The 26,428-nt window shown below is 50.8% G+C and overlaps 11 protein-coding genes across 11 annotated transcripts; 9 read left to right on the top strand and 2 right to left on the bottom strand.

Moving 5' to 3' along the window:
• Window positions 1–31: 31 nt before the first annotated feature.
• Window positions 32–1,327, top strand: NCS54_01108900 (Hypothetical protein; the record flags this gene model as incomplete). Its single annotated transcript, XM_053156374.1, has 1 exon — window positions 32–1,327. One exon carries the CDS (start codon window positions 32–34, stop codon window positions 1,325–1,327), a length of 1,296 nt encoding a protein of 431 aa, XP_053012349.1.
• A 920-nt stretch (window positions 1,328–2,247) lies between these two features.
• NCS54_01108800 (HET domain-containing protein) lies at window positions 2,248–4,048 on the top strand (the record flags this gene model as incomplete). Its single annotated transcript, XM_053156373.1, has 2 exons — window positions 2,248–3,993; window positions 4,046–4,048. 2 exons carry the CDS (start codon window positions 2,248–2,250, stop codon window positions 4,046–4,048), a joined length of 1,749 nt encoding a protein of 582 aa, XP_053012348.1.
• Window positions 4,049–6,253: 2,205 nt separating this feature from the next.
• On the top strand, window positions 6,254–8,308 carry NCS54_01108700 (Zn(2)-C6 fungal-type domain-containing protein; the record flags this gene model as incomplete). The annotated part of the gene is made up of 4 exons (XM_053156372.1): window positions 6,254–7,335; window positions 7,386–7,472; window positions 7,523–8,062; window positions 8,116–8,308. The coding sequence occupies 4 exons, from the start codon at window positions 6,254–6,256 to the stop codon at window positions 8,306–8,308; spliced, it is 1,902 nt and encodes a 633-aa protein (XP_053012347.1).
• A 434-nt stretch (window positions 8,309–8,742) lies between these two features.
• On the top strand, window positions 8,743–9,303 carry NCS54_01108600 (N-acetyltransferase domain-containing protein; the record flags this gene model as incomplete). The annotated part of the gene is made up of 1 exon (XM_053156371.1): window positions 8,743–9,303. The coding sequence occupies one exon, from the start codon at window positions 8,743–8,745 to the stop codon at window positions 9,301–9,303; it is 561 nt and encodes a 186-aa protein (XP_053012346.1).
• A 436-nt stretch (window positions 9,304–9,739) lies between these two features.
• Window positions 9,740–10,504, top strand: NCS54_01108500 (Hypothetical protein; the record flags this gene model as incomplete). The annotated part of the gene is made up of 1 exon (XM_053156370.1): window positions 9,740–10,504. The coding sequence occupies one exon, from the start codon at window positions 9,740–9,742 to the stop codon at window positions 10,502–10,504; it is 765 nt and encodes a 254-aa protein (XP_053012345.1).
• Window positions 10,505–11,138: 634 nt separating this feature from the next.
• Window positions 11,139–11,519, top strand: NCS54_01108400 (Hypothetical protein; the record flags this gene model as incomplete). Its single annotated transcript, XM_053156369.1, has 1 exon — window positions 11,139–11,519. The coding sequence occupies one exon, from the start codon at window positions 11,139–11,141 to the stop codon at window positions 11,517–11,519; it is 381 nt and encodes a 126-aa protein (XP_053012344.1).
• Window positions 11,520–12,162: 643 nt separating this feature from the next.
• On the top strand, window positions 12,163–12,831 carry NCS54_01108300 (2EXR domain-containing protein; the record flags this gene model as incomplete). The annotated part of the gene is made up of 1 exon (XM_053156368.1): window positions 12,163–12,831. One exon carries the CDS (start codon window positions 12,163–12,165, stop codon window positions 12,829–12,831), a length of 669 nt encoding a protein of 222 aa, XP_053012343.1.
• A 655-nt stretch (window positions 12,832–13,486) lies between these two features.
• NCS54_01108200 (Fe2OG dioxygenase domain-containing protein) lies at window positions 13,487–14,188 on the top strand (the record flags this gene model as incomplete). Its single annotated transcript, XM_053156367.1, has 1 exon — window positions 13,487–14,188. One exon carries the CDS (start codon window positions 13,487–13,489, stop codon window positions 14,186–14,188), a length of 702 nt encoding a protein of 233 aa, XP_053012342.1.
• A 1,233-nt stretch (window positions 14,189–15,421) lies between these two features.
• On the top strand, window positions 15,422–16,208 carry NCS54_01108100 (Hypothetical protein; the record flags this gene model as incomplete). The annotated part of the gene is made up of 3 exons (XM_053156366.1): window positions 15,422–15,617; window positions 15,663–15,734; window positions 15,784–16,208. 3 exons carry the CDS (start codon window positions 15,422–15,424, stop codon window positions 16,206–16,208), a joined length of 693 nt encoding a protein of 230 aa, XP_053012341.1.
• A 4,758-nt stretch (window positions 16,209–20,966) lies between these two features.
• NCS54_01108000 (NB-ARC domain-containing protein) lies at window positions 20,967–23,600 on the bottom strand (the record flags this gene model as incomplete). Its single annotated transcript, XM_053156365.1, has 3 exons — window positions 20,967–22,860; window positions 22,914–23,114; window positions 23,170–23,600. The coding sequence occupies 3 exons, from the start codon at window positions 23,598–23,600 to the stop codon at window positions 20,967–20,969; spliced, it is 2,526 nt and encodes an 841-aa protein (XP_053012340.1).
• Window positions 23,601–24,237: 637 nt separating this feature from the next.
• On the bottom strand, window positions 24,238–26,264 carry NCS54_01107900 (HET domain-containing protein; the record flags this gene model as incomplete). Its single annotated transcript, XM_053156364.1, has 3 exons — window positions 24,238–25,609; window positions 25,663–25,853; window positions 25,911–26,264. The coding sequence occupies 3 exons, from the start codon at window positions 26,262–26,264 to the stop codon at window positions 24,238–24,240; spliced, it is 1,917 nt and encodes a 638-aa protein (XP_053012339.1).
• Between the last annotated feature and the right edge of the window lie 164 nt (window positions 26,265–26,428).

Below are 26,428 nucleotides of genomic sequence, written 5' to 3'. Positions count from 1 at the left end.
CCTTCTTTTTTAAAACTGCCGTTCGTTCAAAATGGGTTTCATCAACCTAAAGACTGCCGCTCTCGGCCTTCTCGCTGCGGGCAGCCATGCTGCTCCTCAGGCCGCTACCCCAACTGCTGATGCCCAGGCGGCACCCGCGACTTACACGGCGAACCCCAACGTTGGCCCTGGTGGCAGCAGTTTCAAGGATTCCGCTCACTTCCGCGTTTACGGTGGAAACGCCAACGATGTTAGCCAGGCTATTGACATGCTGGAGGGAGCGTACGACTGCTTTGTTGGAACCCTCAAGTGGCGTTCTCCCGGTCTGTCTTTTAACGATGTTGAGGGTACTGGAGAGCACTACAAGACCAACATTTACTCTGTTGGTACTCTCGATAACGCTGCTGGTGTGATGCACTCCGACTACGAGACCGGGCTGGCCTGGCTCGAGGTTGTTAACGAGTATCTGGCTGTTCCTGGCGTCACCGTTCACGAATATGGCCACGGCCTTCACTACCACCAGCGCACCTGGGTCGATCAGGGCCGAACTGGCGCTTGGTGGGAGACCCTCGCTAACTGGGTTGCTGATACCTACAAGACCTCCGACATTTGCGCCGATGCACGATCCAAGCACAACCAGGAGACTTCCGCCACTGAGATTGAGCTGAACAAGGTCCTCGGTGACTCTCACCAGGTCATTGTCGACGGATCCGTCAACACTGGTAACTACTACCAGGCCTGGCCTTTCTTCACCTACCTCACCAACAACCCGGATGACTTTGCCGGCCTCGGCCAGGACACGCTGCGACAGCTTATGGTCCAGTACCAGGAGAGCAGCAACGAGACTCCCCTCCACACTCTTGCCCGCGTCTCCCAGAACGCCACTGTTGGAGACATTGTCGGCCGCTACTGGGCCCGCATGGCCTACGTCGACATCGGCCACCCCTCTGCTCAGGAGGTCTTCTTCAACCAGCGCGAGACTATCAACTTTGCCAACGTCGAGGCTTCCGGAAACGGCTACAAGCCCAAGGCTGACCGTCAGCCCCGATACATGGGCGCCAACATCATTCCCTTGACCGTCTCTGGCAGCGAGGTCCAGGTCAAGGTGACCTCTGATGCCGAGTTTGTCGCCACCGTCGTTGTCTACCGTGAGGGCGGTGAGTCGTCCTACGTTACCCTCACCAACGGCGCTGCTACTGTTCCCGTCAAGACTGGTGAGCAGGTCAGCGTTGTTGTGGCTAATGCTCCGGCTGAGCCTATTCTCTACGATGGCTTCAACCTGAGCGACGAGGTCTCCAAGGGTCTGGACTACACCCTTGAGGTTACCGGCGCCACCGTTCAGGTTTAGGTATAATCCCGACTATTGTACGGCTTTCCATTCTTGTACATAGAAAATTCCATAGATAGTCAAGGTATATACAAAAAGCATAGTAATCCAAAGGTTGAATGCTACATCTATCCCAGTATGAATATCCTGACGAGTCAAAGGCTCAATAACAGGGTTACAATGGTCCTCTAGTATGAAGTACTAAAGGTCTAATGGTAGACTTGGCAAGTGATGAAATAGTTTATTGAGTTTGCTTCTTAGTAGCGCGTCAAGCCTGAGTATAATTATATCTTCATAGAGAACAAAGAATCCTCATCAATCCTGGGAATAAAAAGGCTCGCCTTAATCTTGAGCCTTATCTTCTAACCAATTTATCGAATCTGCGGATGATTGACTAGATAAATCCTTACATATCCTACATTGGCCCCCAATTCTGTGTTCTTGTAGACGACTTATATTGTGTTGTGTTTTCTGAGGCTATTGCGACCTCCCGGGCCCGCCTCAGCACGTTGCGAGCTACCTGCAGGATCCAATCCGACAATAGCAATAGCCGCCAGCAGAAGAACCACCAAACACCAATGTTATCGCGTAGATTGCTTATTAACAATTTCTACTGCCAACAAAAATTGACATCTCACCAGGCTGAGATTATGTCCCTTCAACTTTTTCTTTAACGCGCTGCCATGACCATATGCTCTCTATGCCTCCCAGCCCTGGTAGTCCCAACACAGCTGCCGATACTACAAGGGTCTGACGCTGGCTCCCTCCATCCTTGCGCTATACCATTTGTTCGCGCCAGCCGCGATGATGTACCCGCTATTGACCAAGTTGGGTTGCTCCATCATTCCAGCCTTGATTCACTCTCGCTTTCAGCAGAGAACTGCCCGCTTTGCAGAGTCATCTTGCAAAAGATTAAAAAGTTCATCCAGGATTTTAAACACATGGAGCAGAATGCCTACAATAGGGCCTGGTGGATTGATCACCTAGGCCATGCTCTTCCCGCCGAGTGGACCCTCAGACTTGTCCAACGTGATGATGAGGCGGATGGCTTCGTGGTCCTTGCAATTAGCAAGAACGAGGAGTACCTCTACATGATTGATGTTTTTGGGTTCTGCGTCGAACCTGAAGAGTCAATGTATTCGATTTCCAATTTATGGGACCGCGGAGCATCGGTTACTGGACGAGTTCGTGGGGCTCGAGTTGATCCCGATGCTGGGTCTAAGAGAACCCTGAACGTGGCTGCTGGCTGGATACACGACTGTGTGTCAAACCACGGCGGCTGCCACCCGCTTCAAAGCCCACTTCCCTCACGAATTCTTGACCTGGAAGCTTTTGATGACCCAAGCAAAATCCGCCTGTGGGAGACGAAAGGCACGACGAGATCCGATTCCTATGTGACCCTCAGTCACTGTTGGGGAGTTGATACCTCGCATCATGTGAAAACTACACATGCAACACTCCCTAGTCGCTTGGACACTATCATCGTACAGGAGCTCCCCCAGACTTTCCAAGATGCAATCAACGTCACACGCCATCTTGGCATACGCTTCCTCTGGATCGACTCTCTCTGCATTTGCCAAGATGATCCTGATGACTGGGCCAGAGAGGCTGCTGCTATGCAGCGAGTCTATGCCGGAGCATTCTTAACCATCTCCGCGGACGGTGCGCCAGGGTCTGCGCATGGGCTGTTGCAAAGGCGGGAACGAAGGCATGTGCCTATACCATTGAAATTTACCCCTGACAACACCGGCTCAGCCAGTGCCACAAGACCGAAGGAAACTAGTGTACCTGCGTGCGCCTTTGAGTTCCCCCCGTGGGAGGCATTCAAGAAGCGCGTTTTACTCGCGTTGATGGGTCAGCCTCTATCATACCGGGCCTGGGTCATGCAAGAACGTCTCCTTTCCCATCGCGTGTTGCATTTTACGACTGAGCAACTCTTCTTTGAATGCAATTGCCACTTTCTATCTGAAGATGGCATCAAAATCTTGGACAGTTGGAATTCTTTAGACCTGGGGGGTGATAAAACATTGTTTGACCTGTCCCCGGTTTCCAACATTCACCGAATGTGGGACCTCATCCTGGAAGAGTTTACTACACGACAACTCACGGTCAAAACGGATTGGTTCCCGGCTCTTTCAGGGTTAGCAGCTCAGATCAAGGGCAAGTTGAGCGCTGATGCGGCGCGAGACAAGCCATCGGATAACCCTCAGGATGTCGAATACGTCGCAGGCCTCTGGAGCGACGCTTTGGTCAAAGGGCTGGGCTGGAGCCCTTTTAACCGAATGCAAGAAGGTATCGCTTTTCCAGATGAACGGCCTCTGCCAGGAGACAAAGGATACATTGCTCCAACGTGGAGCCCAGCTTCATTCGACAGGCATTCAGTTCACAACACGGCCGGCCCCTGGGCTGACATTGCAGTTGTTACTGGCTACAGTGTGACGCCCAAGACTATTCAAAACCCGCTCGGCGAAGTTGTGGAGGGTTGGATCAGCCTGCGAGCTCCCGTGGTGAAACTGGAGCAAAGTGAGCTGCCAGACACTGATGAGCATGTCCGGAGCAGGAGACAACGGTTTCTAAGGCTATGCACGCCCCACGGTGACCGATATGAATCGGTTGTGGATTTCGATGGACTTGGACGTCACGCCGCTGAGACACGCTCCTGGGTTCAACAGAATGAGATATTGGCAGTATTTCTATCCGAGTTCAGGTGTAAAGATGATATATCTTACAGGGCGCTAGTAGTCTCGCTTGTAAGCCCAGAGAAACGAGCAAGGGCTGAGCGGAAGGAGTTTCGTAGGATTGGATGCATTTACTTCGATTCAGATGATGATGTGGATAAAAAAGGGATAATACATGATCTGCAGAGGGTTGAAGAGATAGTCTTGGTCTAGCAATATAATTTAATGATATAAGAGTAATTATGCCTCTAAGCCGTAAGAATGAAGAGGGTCTATAATAATTTATAAAAACCATCTATCGATTCTAGTTCTATCTATTAAGGCCAAGCCATCTATCTCAAATCGTGAAGCCGCAAACATGATTATCTAGGACACAAACGGAATCACTCCAAATGGGGAACAAATCAAGACCAGTCCCCGTCGTCGACAATCTTTTCCCCACGCTCGACAAGGCCCAAAAGCTCACTGACAGTCCACAGCTTGAATATGTGACCAGGAGGCGTGTTCATGTTCTCGAATGGGGTCCCAACAACACCGGCGTGGTCATCGGTCTCAAAATAGTCAACTGCCTTGGCAGCGTAGCGGATGGGAATGCCGAGGTGCATGGTATACTGATGGAGTAGTGAATGAAAGAGGAATGGACACATGCCCAGGCCTTCGCCCAGCTTGCCAATGAAGCCACTGTCGAATTTGTACGCATGGTACTCCCTGGGGAATAGTGATTCGTAGCAGGCGTCAAGGAAGCCGGGCCAATTCTTCATGGTGTTCAAAACTGAATCACCAATTCCAATGATATCGCCTATCAGAAGCTTCGCTCATCATATTGTGTGAGAAGAGAGAAGAAAGGGCGGTCGTACCGTAGTCTTCGAAATTAGGCCGGCGGTCGATGACACGAACGTCGTGACCCTTTCGGCATCCCTCAATTGCTATGCCGAGACCTGCAATGCCGCCGCCCACAATTAGGATGGACAGCCTGGATGAAGGATACCTCTTGATTGGCTCCACATTGTTGAACGTGTTTGGCACAGCCACCATTGTGTCGACCAAGACCTGAAGATGTTGTGAGAGGTTGTTGCTAGAGTAACTGGCAGAAAAGAAATCCTGATGAACAGGTTGGGGATACTTACCCTTGAAGCTTGAAAGTTATGGCTTAGTTCAACATGATTCTGGAAGACCATTTTCTGGCTTGGCTTCGCAGTCAACGAAGAGCCACGTTGTGAGATGTAAGAGGGGGGCGGCTACCACTGACACTCTCACGGAGATTCTATTAGTCGATTCAAGCACCAGCACCACGGGCACTTTCGAACAGACTCGGCACTTTCCCCATTGATGCTAAAGTCAGTAATAAGCGGGAGAAGGGGCTGGGTTAGAAAGAGAGTCGTACATCAAACCCAGGTTTCAACGCTGACCCACCGATCTGCGGCTTTCAGGGCCCAATACTAGCAGCATGAGCGTATATAACCCGATGCGACGGTGTAGAAGCAGCTATTTCCGAGACCTCATCATCCCCATCTTTTTTTGGGTGTTGGAAAAAAGAGGAGCATTCGCATCTCTAGACGGAGTTTTTGTACAAACCCACTTAGTGCATGGCGGTTTTGCTACAGCATCGAATCAAAGTATATCATACAGTAAGCTAACTAAACATTATCTTAGAAGAACACCTTCACGAGAATGGCCTGAGCCCCTTCGCGCTTCGAAGTCGGGGTGTCGGTCTCCGTTGTGCTACATCTGTTAGAATAGATTCTGGATAACATGCAGTAAATTGATTAAAGAACTATATGTTATTATGAATGTCGAAAAATAGATTTCCCACTTCATCATTCCCAATCCATTCCTATCTTCTCGCATGTTCTACCCGGTAGCTTACGTCCATTGCTCAATACAGATCAACCAATGGCTATGCATCTTACACAGCATGCCATCTGCACCCTGAAGAGCATCATTACTCCCCCCACGTTCCCATAGAACCTCGGAATCTCCTCCGCATCCGCACTCTGCCTGGAGCACCCTCGGTGATACCATGCCGGAGGTCCAAGGTCAAGCCCGGGCCGGTGACTCAGTTTCTCCGTGCCCTATTGTCAAAAGTGGATCCGGAGGGCGCGACATGTGGCCACTTGTGTCCGGGCGGAGAAAAAAGCCGCCAACCTCCGCCATCTTCCGCCCTCCTCCGCAGACTCATTCCTACCCTCTCAGACATGGATTCTGCGAAGCGGAAGCGTGCCGCCAAGGCTTGTAATTACTGTAGGAAGAGGTAGGTTACACGAAGATGATGGTCGCCGTAGACTCTGTCAGAGACTGCGCGTTTGCTGTTGTTTGCTACTCTTTTGAGCGATGGACTCTGCTGATGATTGACTTTTCACCGCTAGAAAGAGAAAATGTGATGGCAGGCAGCCGGTTTGTTCTCTCTGCGAAGAGGCAAACAACTCTGAGTGCGAATACCGGGATGAGAGTGAGAGCAACAAGTATGCGCATCCGAATCTGTCTACACCAATCACCCCATTTTCTGACTGCAGCTGGCAGACGAATAGCCGTCGAGGTAGACCGAGTCGATGAAATCTTCAGTCGGCTCGAGACGCTCGAGTCTACCTTTCGCCATGCAATAGCAGTGCGAAGGGATAGGAGCCCTGTCTCTACTCCTTACACCTTACCACGACATGGAGAAGCCATCAGTCCCGAAAATGCAGCTGCCTCGGTCCCTTCGACGACCGACAGACCTGGAACCGCCTCGCTTTCTCACTTTGCCAACAATAATGTCTTCAACACCACTATGGACATACCCTTATCCCATTCGTCCACTACAGGAAACCTCCTTCGCTCAGCACCCGCCAAGGCGTTGCTAGGCCACTATCCCGCTGACCTGTTTCTTCATATTGAACTTCGTCGACCTATCCCCGACGGCCTGCAGCTCATTCCAGTACCGACCAACCAGATAAACTTGCCCACGTTACAACCTGATGAGACGGATATCCTGATACAGAACTTCTTTCGATTAGTGCATCACTTTCATCCTATCCTTGACCAGAGGGCATTTCACGACTTGTACAACCGGACTATTGATGATGGCTTACGTCCCGATCTTGCCTCTGCTTTGGTCTTGGTCGTGCTGGCTCTTGGAGCTGTAGCCGCTGCAACACCGAACCTGTCGGAGCCTTCGTGGCACCCTGGTATTCAGTATTTTACTCCTGCCGTTCGACTCCTATTGGCCGAGTCTCTGTGCTCGTTTGGTGGCAATCCCATCCTGCCGCAGGCGCTGTACCTGGCGGCGCTTTACTATAGTTATATATCCAGGCCTCTACTCGCTTGGAGGCTGGTTCATATGGCATCTACGGATGTGCAGCATTACTGGATCCGGTGAGTCAAATTATTTGGTGATATTGACGATTGCTAACTTCTGGGATAAGCTCTGAGAAGTTGCTCCGTGATGGCCAGGGCGGATCACAAGATCAGTCAATTCTCAGGGTCTTTTGGGCGATTCTCGTCCTTGAATGGTACGTTACTTGCTGAGGAGAGTTGTGTGTGACGTGCTAACTACCCGTAGCGATATTCTTGCCGAGCACCATCTTCCACGCAGCGGTATTGAGAAGATTGTAGACAAACTGCCCTATCCCTGGTCTGACGGTCCATCCGAGCCTTACATGCACCGCTGGCTCGCGGACCTTTCATCACGCCGCCTACTCAACCGGATTCACTACGTGCTGTATGCTGGTGCTGAACCGGGTACTGGGGGTGATGGGGCCGATGAACACTCGGCAGATGAAAGTCTTCCTAATCTGGCGAACGAGTTGAATCACCAACTAGGAGGTTGGTATCATCTCCTCCCTCATAGCATACGGCCGAACTTGGATAGTCCTCCATCTGGGGTGGATGACACCATGGTTACGATACGCTACCATACCACAGGGGATATCATTTTTAGACCCTTTCTGTATCAGGTTTGCGCATTGGCACCCGATGCATCTCCAAGTGCGACTTTACTCGAGAATGCTGAAAGATGTTTGTTCCATTGCCGGGGATACTTGAATGCCGTGGAGCATGCTGTCCGCGCCCCTACAGCTTCACTGGAGAACTTGCTACATGGGTAAGTGAAGTACGTTCCTTGAAGCGATACTCAAATGCTAACTAGGACCCCAGAACAATGGCGGTTGTATTGCTGCTATCATTCGCCGCCTTTTCCAAACTCGAACCTCTTAGAGTACCAGACCTTAATCAACTACAAGATAAGGGGATACGGATCTGTGAGAGATGGGCGTTTCCGGGATCGAGCATTGAGCAGATGGTTGTCATCTTGCGTGCGCTGAGAGCTAAATGCATCGATACGGGATGAACGATGGGCAGTCATATAGTAACTACTATAGTGATATCTTTTGTAAAAAAAAATACCCTTGATAACGTTTCTCTTGAACATTGGTCCAACGTTGTCATCAAATGTCGATCTCACAGGTGGGCACTCTCCCATGTTTGACATTAGGGCGCACGCTAAAACACGCCTTCACGTCGACAACCGGGAATGCCGTGGAACCTTCAAGATTCTGCCGATAATAATTCTCAGAGAGAATCCACAAGGAGGTCCATTCGGAGCCAGCTTTTAAATATCAAGGGATGTCAGAGGAAACTGACATAACAAATTTCTTACGTGAACCCTCTGAAAGATCATACGACACCATTACCTCCCCAACACGTAACATCATCTTTACTTTCACCGACCCAAGCGAAACGCTAGAGTCATATTACGTTAGTCGAATCAAACCCATGGATCCAATGGCGGTAAAAGAATCGCAGTCCGTCGCAGCAAGCAACAAGCCCGTCAGAGTCCGCCCAGCAAGCGCCAAGGATGCTGGTCGCATTGCAGAACTCGGGGCCCACGTCTTCACAGTGACTTTTGGCCACTCGGTCGAGCCACACGAATTAGAAGCTTTTCTCGAGGAATCTTACACTTCATCGGCTATTACGAAGGATATAAACGACCATGACAAGGATGTGATAGTCGCGACCGATGCGAATAATAACATCCTTGGCTTTGCGTACCTCACGCGGGGAAGTACTGAACCTTGCGTCCAACGTGTTAAGAATACAGTCGAACTTCAGCGCATCTACGTCCACCCTTTAGCACACGGAAAAGGAGTTGGGCGCTCCCTGGAGAGAGCAATCGAGAACATGGCACGAGAACAAGGCTTTAAGAACATCTGGCTTGGGGTCTGGGAAGAGAACTGGAGAGCAATCAAGGCATACGAAAAATGGGGATACACTCAAGTGGGGGATCATGACTTTGTTATTGGGACGGTGGTTCAGACGGATAATATCATGCTTAAGGCTTTATAAGGGTCATTTCGGGATGGCGTTTGGGTAGTTAGGGAGCTTTATTAGACGATAGATTACTGACGTTACGAGATCCATATCCTTCGGACAAGTTCTCCGTCGATAACTGGCGACTTCGGAGTCTTTTGCCGGCTCCGAAATATGCAAACAGGGTGATAGCGCTACCACTGGCCAATGCCGTTCTCTCGATTCGTCCTAGGCTCTGCTTAGAATGACTGAGTCGTTGATTTGCCGCGCCGAGAGCCTCCCACACCGGCCCGGTCTGTCGTCATATGGGGCGGTCCGCTTGTCCCGCCGCTGACTTTAAGACGTGCATTGCGCCTTGCGATTACCCCAGATTCTCATTTTTACCCTGCTGAACCTGCTCATCAACTTATCCATCGTTGAGAGTATCTTCTTCACGATCAATTGTTCCTAGAATACTAGCCCATCTTCCATCATGTACATTCGAGCTGCCCACGCGGAGACTGATCTCCGCGTCCTTCGACGCCTCATCCACGAGAACCCACTGGGCATGCTCACGACAGGCATCAGATCCCCTACATACCCCTTCCTCCAAAGCAGCCATATTCCATTCATCCTCGACGTCCAAGATGAATCAAGCGAAACCGAGCTTGGGCGGTTGCGAGGGCACCTCGCTCGACAAAACCCCCAGAGCAAAGCCATGATGGAAGCTTGCACCTCCAACCCTGGCGCCAACAATTTTCTCGAAGATGAGGTCCTCGTTATTTTCACTAGGCCTGCTCATCATTATGTTACGCCTAAGTTTTATAAGGAGACGAAGCCTGCGACTGGAAAAGTCGTGCCTACTTGGAACTATGCCGCTGCGCAAGCGTATGGAAAGGCGCGCATCTACTTTGAGAACAACGATGAGACGTCTTCATTCCTCGGAAAGGCTATTTCTGACTTGAGCCATCATGCGGAGACCAATGAAATGGGATATACCGGTGGAGATAGACCTTCGGAGTGGAAAGTCACCGACGCCCCCGAGAGATTCATCGATCTGCTCAAGCGAAACATTATTGGCATCGAGATTGAAGTCGATCGACTGGAGGGCAAGTTCAAGATGAGCCAGGAGATGGGCAAGGGCGACAGGGAAGGAGTTATCAACGGCTTTGAGAGTTTGCAGTCGGAGAGGGGAGATGATATTGCAAAGGTGGTTAGGGAGCGTGGTGAAATCAAGGATAGGCAGGCTCAGAAATGAATTGGTTGACGGTTTTGGGGCAGTAGCAATTTAGAATAATGATACCAAGTTCAAGAGGAATGCCCATATACAAAAGAATGTTTTGCAGCGTCCAGATCCTCTTAGCGGATGCAGGCCTGAGCCCATCGTCTGGGGACAAATTCGTATATTATATTAGTATAATGATTAGAGAAGCGCTTAGAAGACACTTCATAAGAATTTATTCAACCTTGGATCTATTTCTATTACTCTTAGGCTCCTATCGATAATTTATCACATACTCATGAACATTTTATCAGATAATCTGGGAACAGGTCACAGAGCCCGGCTGGTGTCAAATGCCTACTCCCTAGAAGCATGGCGAACAATATGCATCACTGATAAACCCGCAGACTCAATTGAAGCATCGTTTCGTTAAAGCCTACATACCCACTAAGACGGATCAGAATGCATGACTGCTTGGCTCAAGATGGGCATCTCGGCCCGCCGATTGTCTCGGCCCGGCGGGCTCTCGACCAAGATAAAAGCCCAAGGAGTCATCTCGATGTTCTCTCGCGGACTTATCATTGCAGACAATAGTCACCTCAATCCTTTGAAAGAGTCACCCTCTTACCTTTAATTCAAAACTCAAACCTACGTCTTCGAAGCCGCAGTCATGAAGACAATCTGCCCCGACCGCGCCCCTCGCACCATCGGCCCCTATGCCCATGCCGTCGTCCACGGGGACTTCGTTTTTACCACAGCCTGTATTCCTCTCGACCCGGATACAAACAAGCTTATCGAAGGAGATGCTGAAACTCAGCTTCGACGCATCTTTGAGAACCTCAAGATCATCCTTCAAGAATCTGGCACCACGCTCGACCGCATCATCAAGCAGAACGTCTACCTGACCGACTTTGACGACTTTGAGGCTTTTAATAAGGTTTCGGCTGAATATCTTGGGGAGCATAGGCCGGCGAGGGCGACGATGAAGGTTTTGGAGTTACCAAAGAAGGCCAGGATGGGGCTGGACGTAGTGGCTGCTCTGCCTCACTGAGTTCTCGACCCGAACCACGAGCAATGACGAAGCACCTCTCTTGTTGTGCAGTATCGCTTCCAATGTGTTTTGAATGCAAAAGTGTTAAAATCTGCTTGTTTACTGGCGTGTCTGACACTTTGTGTTTGCCTTTGATGAGAAGAGCCATAAACTCTATCTATCGGTGCAGTTATCCCATCAAGGGCCGGGCTTCCACTATAACTAAAGAACACAGTATCAACACATCTTAACATCATATCCCAATTAACACAGCGTCCTATTTGTAGTCTTTTCGCTGCCTGCAGTAGAAGACGAGTAATAAACTCACTAATCGGGCTCACGCGCGGGCTATGCATGCAAACGTTCACTGTGGATGACGTCGCACAAGGTTTCACAGCATCTCGGTAGTGAGTCACACGTAAAAGTCGATCGTGTTGTTACCGACCCAAGCATGAAGCCGGCCGCATCTTCTTAAGTCCCGCTACTGTTATTGCTGCCGTCGTCGTTAATCCCACTTCTCTCGTCATGGAGAACATCGCCATGGAGAACGCCGCCCCAGACTTGCAACTATTAAACCCAAAGCCAGAGGCAAAGGGTGAATTTCACCTCTTTCCTAAATTTCCGTTGGACGTTCGGTACGCGATCTGGGAACAAGCACTTTCCCATGAGCGTCTTATCTTTATCGATCTTGTCCCTCCTTGAAGCCGACCTCACGAGTTATTGGTACCGTCCCTGGGACCCTTGGGTAGAGGGACCAACTTCCAACGACTACGTTATCGTTTTATCGCAGCGCCCAATCATCAGCAAGCTATTCCGTGTCAACACAGAAGCCCGGTCCTGCGCATCCCGCTTCTATCGGGTCCAGCTTCCCTGCACCTACCAATGCGGGGACCATGCGCAAGAGAATGGCACTCTGTACTTCAACCCCGAACTGGATATCTTGACGATTTCGGGCTTTGAGTATTTCGTCAAGTTTGCCCATGACATCTGGGTTCACGACCCGAGACATGTAGGGCTTCGCAATATGGCTCTATTCGACCACAGAGTTAGGCCCATGTATACCCACGAGAAGAAAAACAATCGCCTGCGCGAGGTGGTATCCCGGCTTCAGCGCATCATGTTCCCGTTCATGCAGGAATACAGCGCCGAATTTCGACGTGTGCGCTTTCCCGGCACAAACGACACTATCCCGAGACTCAAACCACTCTTCTACCGACCCATCATGCCCGCAACCCCTATTTTCCATCGGCGACCCGATCGCAGACCTATTCAGGCAGAGCTTAGACAGGTATTCATTAGCTCATTTAACCCCCAGGTCAAAATTCATAAATAAGTTAGCTAGTTGCCGCACTGGACGCGCAGCAAAATATCAAATACCAATTCATGGCTACGTACAAGAATAAAAGAGCGCAAATCAACAATTGAAACGATGCTGTGAGATACATTCAGGAGGAGGATAAGCAGTAGAAGGAACGATTGCGTCGTCCCCGGAACAAAGTGTGTCAGCCTGAATGGCTATCAAGCGCCATCGACGAGACTTGCCAAGATGCAAACCAGGTACCTCAACCAGTAATGGGGTTTTGGCTCTTCCCCATTGAGTGCCTTGGCCCTTTGCCTCCAGTCAGCAAGGATCCTCGAACTCCCTACCAAGGCCCTTAGGTCTTTGACAGGGTAACCACAAAGGGTCAACGGCCCGGCCGCTATCTCACGAAAGTCAACATGTCTGAGTATTGGCCTGAGCTTTGTCTATCATATCTTCCATAGATTTCTTGTAGGTACGTAGGTAGGTCGCTGAAGTTACGAAGCGTAAAGTCGGTTCACTTACAACCTCAACCAGCGGGTGGATCACGTGATAGGAAAACTCGGCCCATTTCTCATTTTGCCCCATTTCAATGTGCAACTCATACGATGTTGAACCTTGATTCAGGCCAGGTCTCCCATAACTTTGCACCCGGATATGATGCCCTTTTCGATACGACCTACGAAACATGGAGAATCTTCCTATTAAGCCCTCTGGCATCTTGATGCAAAAAGATTTCATCACGCCAGAACACGAAGCCAAACTTGTCAACCTCTTTCAGCACGAGCTGGACTGGCCTGCACGCTCAGGGCGTCTATCACTACACTGGGGGTATACCTTTAGCTACAAGACGTTTGGAATCGATGAGGATATCCCTTTCAAGCCGTTCCCAGACTGGCTCGTCCCTCTGCTGCCCATCACGGAAGGTCGCCCGCCGGACCAGGTCTGCCTTCAGCATTACGCACCTGGTACTGGGATACCGCCTCATGTCGACACCCACGGTGCTTTTGACCAACTATATGCGCTTTCCCTAGGCTCACCACTTTTCATGCAGTTTCTTGACAAGGAAACAGGCGAAAAGACAGAGGTGGATTTGCTACCCCGGAGCATGATCCAGATGAGCGGGGATTCGAGACTTCACTGGACACACGGCATCAAGTCTCGCAAGACGGATACCCTACCGGATGGAACAGTGAGACCAAGAAAGGATCGTTGGAGTCTTACATATCGCTGGCTACGCGAGGGTGGAGAGTGCGAGTGTGGGAATGAGAAGCTATGCGATACGGCGCAAAGACGAAAGGGCGTGGAGAGGGAATATCGGTGGAAGCAATATGAGGAGGATGCAAAGAAGAATGAAAAGACTACAGGTCATATAGGGTTGGCGAGTTGACCTTGGGATCTATCCCGTTGGCTCAAGATCGATGGTTAAGCGTATTGACTCCCTGTGGGCTCTTTTCCCATCTTTGAACATAGCACGAGTAAAGTTAGTGTTGAGGATCTCACTTGAAGGCGAACTGAGAAGATAATCACATGTTTCAAAGATTGCAGTTAAGTAATAGACTACAGTTAATACAGGGACTATGAAGATAAAGAACCAAGGAGGTTCCATCGAGATAACAAGATCAATGAAAAATAGAATGATAGGGTAGACGACGCGGACATGACACCGCAGGGACCGTTGTGTGAGCCCAATGCAGATGATGCACAGCCCACAGAAGGCCCTTGGCAATAGAGCCAACAGCAAGTATGCCTCAAGTAAAGTCTGGACGATCTGTTGGAGAGCGGCACGGACTTTCTGTCATGGTACGTCAACCGAGCCGATGACAGCCTCCAGACTTCCACAATCCAGACTCTCCAATAAGGATATCCCCAATGATAAACTGCGTGTTGACCTCTCCAGCTTCTCCAAAGCCAAGACTAGACGATGCACACATCCCCAACAGCCCCAGCGAATAAAACGTGGAGTGAAAACAATCCACGCTTCGGCAAACTCGCTTGACGTGCTGGGGTGTCGTCTCGCTATTAAGAATAACCCAAATGGGAATTCACGAGACTCGCAAGCGAAGAGAAAGCTCGTTATTTTTTGCATGGGACCACCCGAGCGATCTGCGCGGTCCAGAAAAACGCCAAAGCCTCCTCGTTGGCTGATGATGATCCGATTTCCACTCTGATGATCAGATAAGATCAGTGCTCCTCTCCAAGAAACCTCAACCCCCACCCTCGAGCTGAACGCGGGCATCTTTTCAATCTCTCACTTCTTACTCGCACGCCGGCTGCTCGGGGGTTCAGCTGCAGTCTAGACAACGCGACAAATAGGTTCGCTGGTTCCACTTGCTTCTCGGTTGCACGGCACGAACCCCATTGTATTGTGTAGTTCTTTTTATCCCTGGTCACATCATTCCAGTGCACACACCCTTGCGCTCGTGGGAGATGTAGTGTGTGTGTGTGCCCCCCATTACGATCTTCCCCTCTGGGAACGCCAGTCAGAGTATATCAGCAGAGACGTTCGCCTTGGCTTCTGTTACATTTTTACAACGCTGTTATTCACTTGAGGTTTAGTCTATTCTAGCTCATCTTCAAATCAGTGGTCTTTTGTTTACAATCAACCTCACTAAACATCACCATGGCTCCCACGCTAACCTCCATCCTGACCCTCGGGTTCTTGGCAGCCGCACCCGCATTCGCGCAGACCTTTAGTGACGGAATGGGCCCCGCTGCTTTCATGTGGCCGAATGACAGAGAGTGGAAGGCTGATGGGGACCGAAAGGCCCCTTGCGGTTCGGCTGCCGCTGTCGGAAAGAGGACCAAGTTCCCTCTTGGTAAGTCGTCTTTTGTTAGTGTTGGACAGGACTAACACGTCACAGAGGAAGGTCACCTTGCCTTTGTTGCTCAGCATACCTTTTACGATACCAAGATTAGCATCTCCTTTGAGGATGGTACGTCCCCTTATGTCGTGTATCTTGGACAGCCTCTAACCCTATCTAGACCCCAAGTCAGACGACGACTTCACGGCCCTTGTCCAAGACACTTCCATCGCTTTCCTCGAACCCGGCCACACATGCTTCAACATCCCCGACCCCAAGGGCAAGAAGGTCGGCGACAAGGCCACAATACAGTTCCAGTACCAAGCCACCTGGAACACAGCCAAGAACGAGACCTTTTACGCCTGCGCCGACATCATCTACGCCGAGGCCGACGAGGTCAGCTCCCGTGTGCCCTGCTTCAACGTCACTGTCCCCGGCCGTCGAGACACCATCCCCGCTGCAGAGTCCGAGAGCGCCTGCACTACGGCTTCTGCTGCGCCGGCTGCTACCTCTGCTGATGATGAGAACCTCGGTGGAAAGAATGGTCTGCCTGGTACTGCTGCGGCTGCCCTTGTCGTTGCTGCTGCCGCTCTGTTTGCTCTTTAAGTTTCGATTCTCGATATATAATAAGGGATGGGGTAGTTGGCTTGCCCGGAGGGGTGTTGGGGACCCTTTTGTATATAGTACCTATAGATTTTAAATTTGCATTATAGACTCACATCGAATCGCAGTTTCATGGCTTGATCATCTCCCTAGCTTGGGCCGGCGTTTCTGCCGTAACGGCCGGCAGTGGACGTTGGAACAGGGGGGTGTGGTGCTTGTCGGCCTTGCGCTGTAGTGGCCGATAACCCCAGTCTTGACTCATGCTAAGTGACCCCCTTGGTCAGGAACCAATTTGTCATTCTAAGATTGACTATTTCCAGAAAGGGATTGAAACACACGCCTATCAAAGGCCTTGGTGGTTAGCTGAGAGGACGTTGGGTCCGGATGATCTAGCCGTACCCGTCGACTCTCGGTTTCGCCCACACTTTGGATGAGAGAATGTACGGCCATGATCCCCCGCCGGCCCAAAGGCGCATAACTACATTGTGTGGTCTAAGCTATGGGCTCAGTAGAGGCCTGCTTACCGAAGCAGGTCAGGGTCTCCGGGGTTAGGCCCAAATACCTTAAGTTTTGAGATCGCTAAGCTCTTTAACGGCTAGGTCAACTCAGCACTGGTTATGGCTCTAGTGATGGTCACATTATAACAATCGAGGAGGAACCCCAGAGACTACCATAAAGGCGCTCATATTCCCACCTCCGCACCAGGAACGGATCAGCAGTTTGCAAAGATCCTTCGTCACAATGGGGAGAACAACGGCTACTGAACATGCAAGGGAACGCCGATGAAGAACTGGGAGCTTTTTAAGCAGTTGGATGGATTGGTCAGAAACATGAATGAGCCTGATGTCGAGGTTTTGTTCTGGCATGTACCTCGGAGTCGGAATACGGAGGCGATGAATTAGCTAGCAGGCCACTGCAAAGCCAATAGTGCATTGTCTTAATCACGACACTGAGATGGGCAAATATGTGAGAAGTGGTAGCCTAAGTGAGCTAGATCTATGGCTGGATGACGCATAACCTAGACCAGTGCCTTTTCGCATCAGACATAGGTATGCTCCGCCCTCAAGTACGCTTCTATGCAGCATACTGTTGTGATTGCGGTGGCAGTACCCTCATATGGTTAAGGGCCTATTACAACCTCCCGGCCATGTTAGTTATGTACCAGTCTTGCAAAAGTCATGTTTTACCTATGCGCGTAGCCCGCCCCTGGCCGAGCCTCAGTTGAGGGACAGCCTTGCAAGCAAACAGAAGGCGATTCATTCATTCATTTTCTGGCTTCTTTCTGGAACGATGGAGACCCATTGACAACCGAATCATGTTGATGGTTCCTTGCTCCTAGAAACCGGTTTAAGGGGCGATTCGGTTCCTTGCTAGTATCAGCTGGAGGTGCTGGCGGCAGAAATGGCACGCTCGGAAGTAGCGAGAGGATGAAATCAAATAATCCCATTGCCTTGTGTACCACTGGTGGCGGTGTCAGTTGTGTAAGCTGATGGAGGCTTCCTCGCGGCGTTGGTGGTTGAAGCTGGTATGATGCCCAAAAGGCCGAGGTTTTCTGTGGGAAGCTTGACCCGACACTTATGCACAACTGGCGGGCTATTTAAGAGGTATCTGTTCACGTGAAGATGTAATGACGTCAGCAGATACGGTTGGGCTTCGTCGTCCCCCTGTGAGACTGGCCGGCCTCTGGTCACGAGACGAGACCCTTAGACCCTTGGTAAATACTGCCATACAACGAGGTCACTTTAGCGGTCTAATGATTAAAATGTTCAATTTAGTTGGCAGCACTGTAACTCACATTAGCTAAGAGTTAGGCGACACGCTCTGGAAATTCTGCCAAGCTCTTTTATCCCCGAAAGGATGCTCGTATCACCAACCTGGCTCGGTTGCTAGCCCCGTTAGGTAACAGGGTCATGCACACCCGGGTCTAGACCACAGTCTGGTCGGACGACAAAGACCCGGCCCGCTGTTGATGTGAGACATGAGTGATCGGTACACATAGCCGAGACTCTGTTCTAACTGGCTCGCACGGAGCTGGTTATGAAGCAGCCCCCATGCATGCATGGGAGCTTACCATCATGATGTAAAGTGCTATAGCAACTGCTAGAGAACACCGCATGTGTCCTATTTCGAAGGGGTTGCTTGGCCGTCATCCCGAGATCAAGCCAATGGACAGTCTCTGTTGGCGCGGGAAGCCCCGGTGCTGTCTACTACCCCTGTAAACTGTGGTCCTTCCTTCTTGGGACCAACAGCCAATATGGGTAAATGACCTGATAGAGAGACCTGATTAAGAACCAACTGCATAAACTAGAGGCACTTCTGGATATGAGGGCACTCACCCACACACCCAACAGCATCATGCTGTGGAGTCGAATATGCCTTGTAACGCAGTGGGTGCTGAGGCCTCGGATATTCCAGCCATGACTGCTGCCTGGATCGGCTCACATTAGTATTAAATTCTTTGTCTGGCTAGGCATTCCTTTGTCGCTTTACTCTCTAACGCTGACTTCTTCGTCTCATACCGGCTGAAGCCTTGCCAGCGTCATGAAACTTTCCAACGCCGTCTTCTTATTAGCAGCCCTCTTTTCCAACGTAGGTCCCTCGACCAAATACTCTCTTTGAGAACTGCACTCACAGTGCCCAGGGGTTCTCAGAGAGTAGTTTGCACAGCCTGTTCGCGAGCTGGAGCTGCCGAGATGATGTGTGGCAACCAGGGTTGCTCGAAGCTATCCTTCTCGGAGATTTAATATGTCAGACAGCTCGCAGGAGAGTTATCTGAATATCTCATCCACTATATTGCCTCGGCAGAGCACTGGCGTTCCATCAGGGCCATAATTCCTTCACACAGCGACGGGAACTTTGCATCAGGCATTCCGCCTATACGAAGACTTTGCAGGAGCATTCACGCAGTCTCTCCTTCAGCGGCCAGACGGGCGATTTCAGACACTTTCAACCCAGATTCCGGCTTCAGCTTCGATTACTATTGGCGTCCCTTCTCGACTGTACTTCACGCCCAACAAAGAGAAGCCTTTAGCAGATGTCCGAGTCGGAGTCAAGGACATCTTTGCTCTCGCCGGCGTCAAGAGGTCCAATGGCAACCGAGCATGGTACGGCCTATATCCACCAGCCAACCAGACAGCTACAGCAATCCAGAACCTGATCGACGCTGGTGCTATCACCGTGGGTTTGCAACAGTTGTCGCAGTTGACGGCGGCAAGCCCAAGGACTTTGCAAAGGCCTTCAACATCGAGGAGCCCAAGGTCGAGACCTGGGACTTTTCGTGGTACGAGGACCTCTTTGCCGAGGACGAGGACAAGCCCACCATTGTCAACGTCGCCTCCAAGGCCTACCGCAAGCTCGCCATCTAAGAGCCCGGCAAGTACATCGTCACACTCAACTACTACAACGGCGAGAAGACCACTGCCGAGTGGACTGTTCGCGAGCTTCACCCCAAGCGCAAGGCTAAGAACGTCATCTACCGATGAGATGATCGTAGAGTATTGACAACGTACCAAGGGAATCATCCAACGATCAATTTTGCGGACCAGCTTCTTCTCTTGCTCTGGGGTCATTGCAGGGAACGGACCAACGGTTGCCAGAAAGTGAGCTGCTGCATCATTGGCACCAGAGGCATCCGCCTTGGCCTTGTCGATGCCATCGTCGTTGGTAGCGGCTTGCGCACTCGTCACGGGCTGAATGACATTGTCGCCTCCCGTGTTGGTCTCTTTGGAAGTCATTGGCTCGGCTTGAGTTGAAGATGATCTTGTAGAAGAAGTGAGGGAAGAAAACTGGGAATGGCAGAGGTGTCTACCGAGATTGAGGGGGTACTGATGAGAAAAACTGGAACGAGGACTGGCCAAGGCTTATATACACACAACGTCGACTATCCGATCCTCATGTGTAGATAAGTGCAGCCAGATAGCGAGCATTTCATATCGTCGGGATGTTAACCAGGTCGCGGGCTTGCGGAGGTGTGCCAAGCCTGGGGAAGTTGGGGGCACCCATGATTGACAGAGACCAAAGGCAACTAGGTCATGATAGGATGGTCGCCCCATGGAAGGTTGATGCAAGCAGGAGGCCCACTAACTTTAGCATGCGTCAGCTCACAGATTCATGCCAAGCCAAGTCTCCCATTGTCGGATTTGACATGGAAGGCACATCCACCGATGTGTCTCGATATGGAGGCGAGTTTGAGCCTCTATCAGCACAACCAAACCCGGCGCCACGTACCTGGAATGACACGATTGCAGCTTCAGAAACGAGGGATATGGAGTTCGACCTGGGTTTTGAGGACTGGCCGGGACTAATGGCCATACCAGCTCTGCATCTAGCGGTGTCGGCCCCTTCTCAATATCATAATGCACTGCATATCTACCACATAGCCTCAGCGGTCAGCAGGCGTTTTTTCGTTGACTTTGTGGCACGGCAGACCTCTCGTCCTCTCGAAAAGAGGCTAGAGAAGATATCATAGGACTAAATTGCCGTTAAGCTCTGTATATCGTGCCTGTGGATGAGCATAGGTAGTCAGCTAGGAGCGGAAATTAAGCCGCCATATAAAAACATGCCTAGAAAGGGGAAATATGTCCAAGCTTAAAGAAATTTGTTCCAGACTGTCCAAGTACTTCTCTAGATCTTTGCAAGGAATACAGGCTCAAATTCGCGTATCAAACATTCACTTCATCTACACGAGAACGTCTCCCAGCACATCTCTCACTGAAAATAGAGACATGCAAAATTATCAATCTAATCCGACCATCTTCACCGCTATGCTTTCCTCAGAGACGCCAATAGACTCCGCGTGTACACCGTGCGATGGTGATCCTGACCACAGACTTGTTCCAGCAAGGGAAGACACCACTGCGCGAGAGCAATCGCCTCCTTGTAGCGCTTCTGCCGCTTATACACCCCTGCGAGAACAGACGTTGCCCACAGGGTAATTCCTTCATTATGTCCCCGGGTCCTTGTTAGTCTCTCCACTGCTGGTTTCAACAACTCCTCTGCTTCTGTGTACTGCTGAAAGTCCATGTGTGCTATTGCCAGGTTGACTGCGTCTGTGTCGTATTGGCTGTCTTTCTTTGAATCTCTGTTGGCCTTTTCTAGTAGGGTAAAGAGTTTGAGACCTTCCTCCTTCCTGCCGTTCTTTCGGTAGAGGCCCGCAAGCCGCCTCATGGTGGTGAGCGTACCGTGATGATCCTCTCCCAGAGTCCTCTTTTGTTTCTCGATAACGGACAGAAAAAGTTCCTCCGCTTCTTTGAAACGCTCCTGCTTGCAGTATGAGTCTGCCAGGAGGTCCATCGCGGCGAGGGTGTTGGTGTGCTCCTCGCCAAGGGTCCGAGTTCTGATCTCAACAAGCTCGGCCAAGAGAGCTTCTTCTTCCTGGAATCGACGCTCGTGGCCCAAGAATAGAGCCGTGTGGTCGATCAAGCTTTGGGTCTTGACGTCTACTCTGCCCCAGACGGCCTCGGCTTTTGCCAGTGCCTTTTTAGACAACTCGATTGCTGTTTCACCTCTCTGGGTGTCTCTGAAATACAATGCGCAGCGTCTCAGCAAGATTACCCAGTCGTTGAGACTGTTGTCGTCAGGTTCCTCATCAAACAGTCGTTCAACATGAGGAAGAAGTGCTTGGCAAGTAGATCGGTTCCCACCACCTGGGACACTCGGAAACTGGGTGGCCAGGTCGCTTAAGAAACGCCGCTTCCAGTACTCCATCTTTCCAGACTGAGTCAACCAAGCGCGTGTGCAAGTTTGGATCAGAGGGTGCATCTGATAAGTATCTCCCGAGGCTGAATCTGACACGAGAGCCAACGCGCAGAGGGTCCTCAGATCTTTGCTTAGCTGGCGACGGACCTTCCAATCAACGTCGAACATGTAGCGCTGCAACCCCAAGGTAGGGATCTCTTGAGGATTGAAAATACTCATCAAAGAGAGTAGCCTCGCCACAGATGACTCTCTCTGTTCCATTCGTCTAAACGTGATTTCCCATGCTGCAACAACAGGAGCTGGGACAGTCTCGTTTAGTGCAAGTTGGCCCCCTTCCTTGTTCAGCAGACTATTTTTTTGCTGGCCAACTGTCGAGAATTGATCCAGATAGCTTTCAGTCGTCATGTCGGGTGCACAATGAATAATGAAGCCGGCGGCAATGGAAATTGCGAGTGGGCAGTGATCCAAAGCTCGAACCAGTTTCCGAGCTGAATTAGCATCGTAGCTGTCTTCAAGTCGGGCCCGATTTATCTTGCCTCGGAAGAGACGCATGGCTTGGGCGTCGCTCATTGCGTCAATCTCGTAGATGGCCTTGGGGAGTATGATGAGGCCCTCGGCAACAGCTTGGCTGCGCGTGGTGGCGATGAGACAACCGGTGCGCCGTCGTGGGAGGAGCGCTGCAATCTGAGTGTCATCGTATTTGGAAGAAAAGACGTTGTCCTCGACATTGTCCAGGATCATAACCCATGGCCCAGCTTCTTCCTTATTGAGCCAGTCACTAACGAGCACGAGGCAGTTGGCTTTGGGATTGTGGCGTCCAGGGAGTTGGAGCGTGTCTGCGAGGGATTGGAACGAGTGTTCAAACATTGGTTTGGAGCTCCCGTCTATCCAAAAGACGCTACATTTGTGGTCCTTGTCGTGCATTTTTTCGGCGAAGTGGAGTGCCATCTGTGATTTTCTGTATTGTGGCAGTCAGTCCAAGTGCAACGTGATGGGTTCGATATCTCGTACCCAAGCCCGTCTTTGCCGACTAATGCAATGCGCCCAGCATGGCTATCATGCTGTTCCTTCATCCACTTGAGAATCTCAGGTCGATTTATAAAGTCTGGGTTAGACAGAAATGGGACACTGAAGCAGCCAATGCGAGATGCGATGTCCAGATGCTGGTGGGAGACGTTGTCGAGTCCACGAATAATGTTGCCGAGTATTCCGCTTGGAGCACATTCATTAGCCATTCTCTTCCTCTAGTGGGACATCTCAAACTTACGTTTTACCGGGTTCCAAGGCGAGAGTGATGACCTGCTCGTAACGATCCAGTTGTGAGATGATTTTGTCAAGCTGGGCTCTCTTCCACGGCCACTTCAATGTACGCGTGCTCCATCGCCGATACAAGTTTCCCTCCTTGTTCCCCTCCTTGTTCTCCTCCAACGCCTTCTTTATACTGGAGAGCTTCTTGTTGCAGGTATCAATGACGTCCAGGGTTTCCTGGGATACAGTAAGCTTTTGGCCATCGCGGCTTTCGACAAACTTCTGGGTGGCTCCGAGTGCCGTGCCAAGCCCCACTACGCGCGACTGTAGCTTGGAGATTTCGGGGTTATTTGTGTCTGCAGCAGAGTACTCAATGCATAGAGTGGTGACTTCCCCAGAGAGCTTGATGAGGACGGCGATGTTCGCGGCTAGTCCGGCTTCTTCGGCCATGGTGATTAGATTGACTTGACACTGGTGTGACAGTAAGAGGGAAATAAATCCGAGAGAGAATTATCATGATGCGGGGGATCTCTAGAGCCTGATTCTTCAGCTGTCGGTTTCATCACCTGACAATGCCGCCCGAGGCATACTCGCCAGGCTGCAACTGTGGGTGTCTGCCTTGTGTGGGAGAAAATGGAGGGGTAAGATGCAGCTACAGAAGTGGGTGTGGGCAAGATGAGCAAGCATTGAGATAAGCGCTTTGGCTATCATTGGAGTCTCTTTTAATGAACGGGATAAAATGGAATAATACGCGCAAGGCGGATGTGGTGGTGGGTATGTAGTGATGCCCGGGTTTATGTTAGGTCAATGGTGGTGATGATGTTCACACACAGCTCAAAGAAAAGCATTAGGTGATCCTCCCTTAAGGTACCTACAAAGCATTAGATTATCCTCCCCTGAGGTACCGACAAAGATACAGTACCAAACGGCCGCCAAAATAGCAATCTCGAGTATTAGGCATTATCGGGGTATATCCTAGTATCTTTTGTATTCCGTAATTACGTAGGAGGGTTCATCGAATACATCACAACGTCACAAGTGATCCCATGTATATTTTAAAACATCTCTTTTAGTCCCAAATAACTACTTAACAAATATTTACCGTCGCTGTTGTAGCCTCGCTCAAAAAGTGATCCAGAAACGTCAAGCCTTGATCAGGCGCCCCTCTTCTCCTCCTCACCTGAGCCCTCAGGAGCCCAACGCGTCGAGACAAGTCTTTATCGGGTTGCAAAATCACAAAAGTGGCCGACTTGACCTTTTCATCCACCATTTCTCTCATCATCTCTACAATAACCACTTCCACCTCTGCGCCATCCATTTCCCAGTTCTGGACATCTGGATGGAAGGTCCAGCTCCCACCCAGCTCTCCGTACAACTTGGCGTTCTTGAACTGTAATTCTCGCACTCTTCTGCCTTTCATATCGACCGAAGACATCGTTACGGTGACAACGCGGCTTTCAATAACAAGTATGGCTCGGTCCAGATGACCCAGGAATGACGGAGGGTTGGGCTCGCAGCTGATCTCAAGGACCGTGGCTACTGGCTTCACGTTGTCATCATCAAGGTCAGACTGACACCAGAGTGTTGCCAGCCCCCCAGATACAGATCCCCAGGACCAGGATGGGAAACCTTTCAGTTCATCCGACCTTCCCCCATTCTCGAGGATCGACCAGCAAAGATCCGCAATGAGACAATCTTCCCATAAACCTGCCAAGTATCTGCCCGTGGCTCCCTTCGCCAGTCGCTTTGCCACACCCGCAGCAGCAGGAAGTCTATCCTTAAAGTATGTAAAGTTTAGGTTCATGATTGCCTCAACATTATCATACCACATTCTCCGTCTAGACTTCTTGTCTGTTATATCCAGGCCAGACTTGGCAACGCTAAGCACCTGGTTTGTCGTGTAGTCAGACCGCGGCTGGCTGGGTATGACGCCACATTGGCAATGTGTAGCAGAGTGACACTCCCACATGAGCTCCCTCCTTCCAAAGTGAAGGAAGCGGCGGGATAAAATGTGCTCTTGGTAAACCCATCCTCGGGTCATCAGCGGGAACTCGGCAATTGCAACCTGCTCATCTTCAAAGACGTGGTTGATGGAGGTTCGAGCAACGAGGTGGTACGGTTCTCCTCGTTCATTTGTACCTTCCAACACCAGAGGCTGGTCCTCGACATGGGGTTCAGGGAATAGCCCAACAGTTCCGTCAGGAGCCGCCGTTGCTGCCAGAGTCACATGCGCGTTTGTATAATACGTCGCCATCTTGACGGCTTCCTGTTCCCAGTCTTCGGTGTCGTCCTGCACGATGCATAGTGAGTCAATCCAGATAAACTCCAGTCCTAAACACAGACAAAACTCGATGGCATCTCGAAAAGTGGTTGACAGATCGTCCCACGGGATTTCGTCCTGGTGTTGGCTGAAGTTGCCTCTCGTCGTGGTGATGATCTGATGCTTGCCCCAGCAATGGCTGAGACAGGCATATACGCCTTGAGTATCCTGGGACGGCTCGTGAAGGCGCACTGTACAAGCGCCAGCCCCCGGCCCAGGTACCATTTGAACGACCCGTTTGGGGAGACTGGTCTGGACCCTACGGCAGTCAGGATGATTCTTCTCGCAATCATGGATCCATCCCTTCGCTTGCGCAGCCAAAGCTTGGCGGTCGGAGGAGATAACAGAACCTCTGCCAAATAATGGCCAGGGATTGGGTTTGTCTAACTCTTGTCAGCACAGTCGAACAGACGCTGAGCCATTTAAGAGCCACCTTGCACGGAACAGATGTGAAGAACTCGCGGTTTCCAGCCACCGGGAATCATCTCCAGCGGATCATCTTCTGTGTCAGGGAACTCTCTTGGTGAAATGCTCAGACCGAAAACATCATTGGACCATTGATAGCCTTGTCCGCCAAAATGAGAGAAATAGAGCTGGAAGAAGGCCGGCTTGGCAAAAACCTCCGGGAAAGAGTGCCGGACAGCCTTAAGCAGGAGGCTGCATGTTTGACACTTTTCCAAGGATGCAATGATCTCCTCAAGATAGCAGGAATAGGCTTCTCCGTGGAGCTTACGTTCCAAGAGCTCCTTGTCGAGGTCGAGACAGACGTCGCATTTCGGTAGTTGAGGGGTCATTCCGGCTGTTCAAGCCATGAATGTCTCGGGGATGTGATCCAAGACAACGGCAAGGAGAGTTTCAAAAGATAAGTCTATTGGGAGCAGACCCTTGTTGAGGCTTTAAGTGCGGCTGTCAGGTAGAGGCTGAAGGGGTACGGGCTGAAAAGTCGGTCTGGCGCCAA

This window comes from Fusarium falciforme, chromosome 9, assembly GCF_026873545.1.
Source record: "Fusarium falciforme chromosome 9, complete sequence".
Lineage (NCBI taxonomy): Eukaryota > Fungi > Ascomycota > Sordariomycetes > Hypocreales > Nectriaceae > Fusarium > Fusarium falciforme.
Note: the sequence above shows the minus strand (reverse complement) of the source record. Positions and strands in the feature narration are given on the sequence as shown.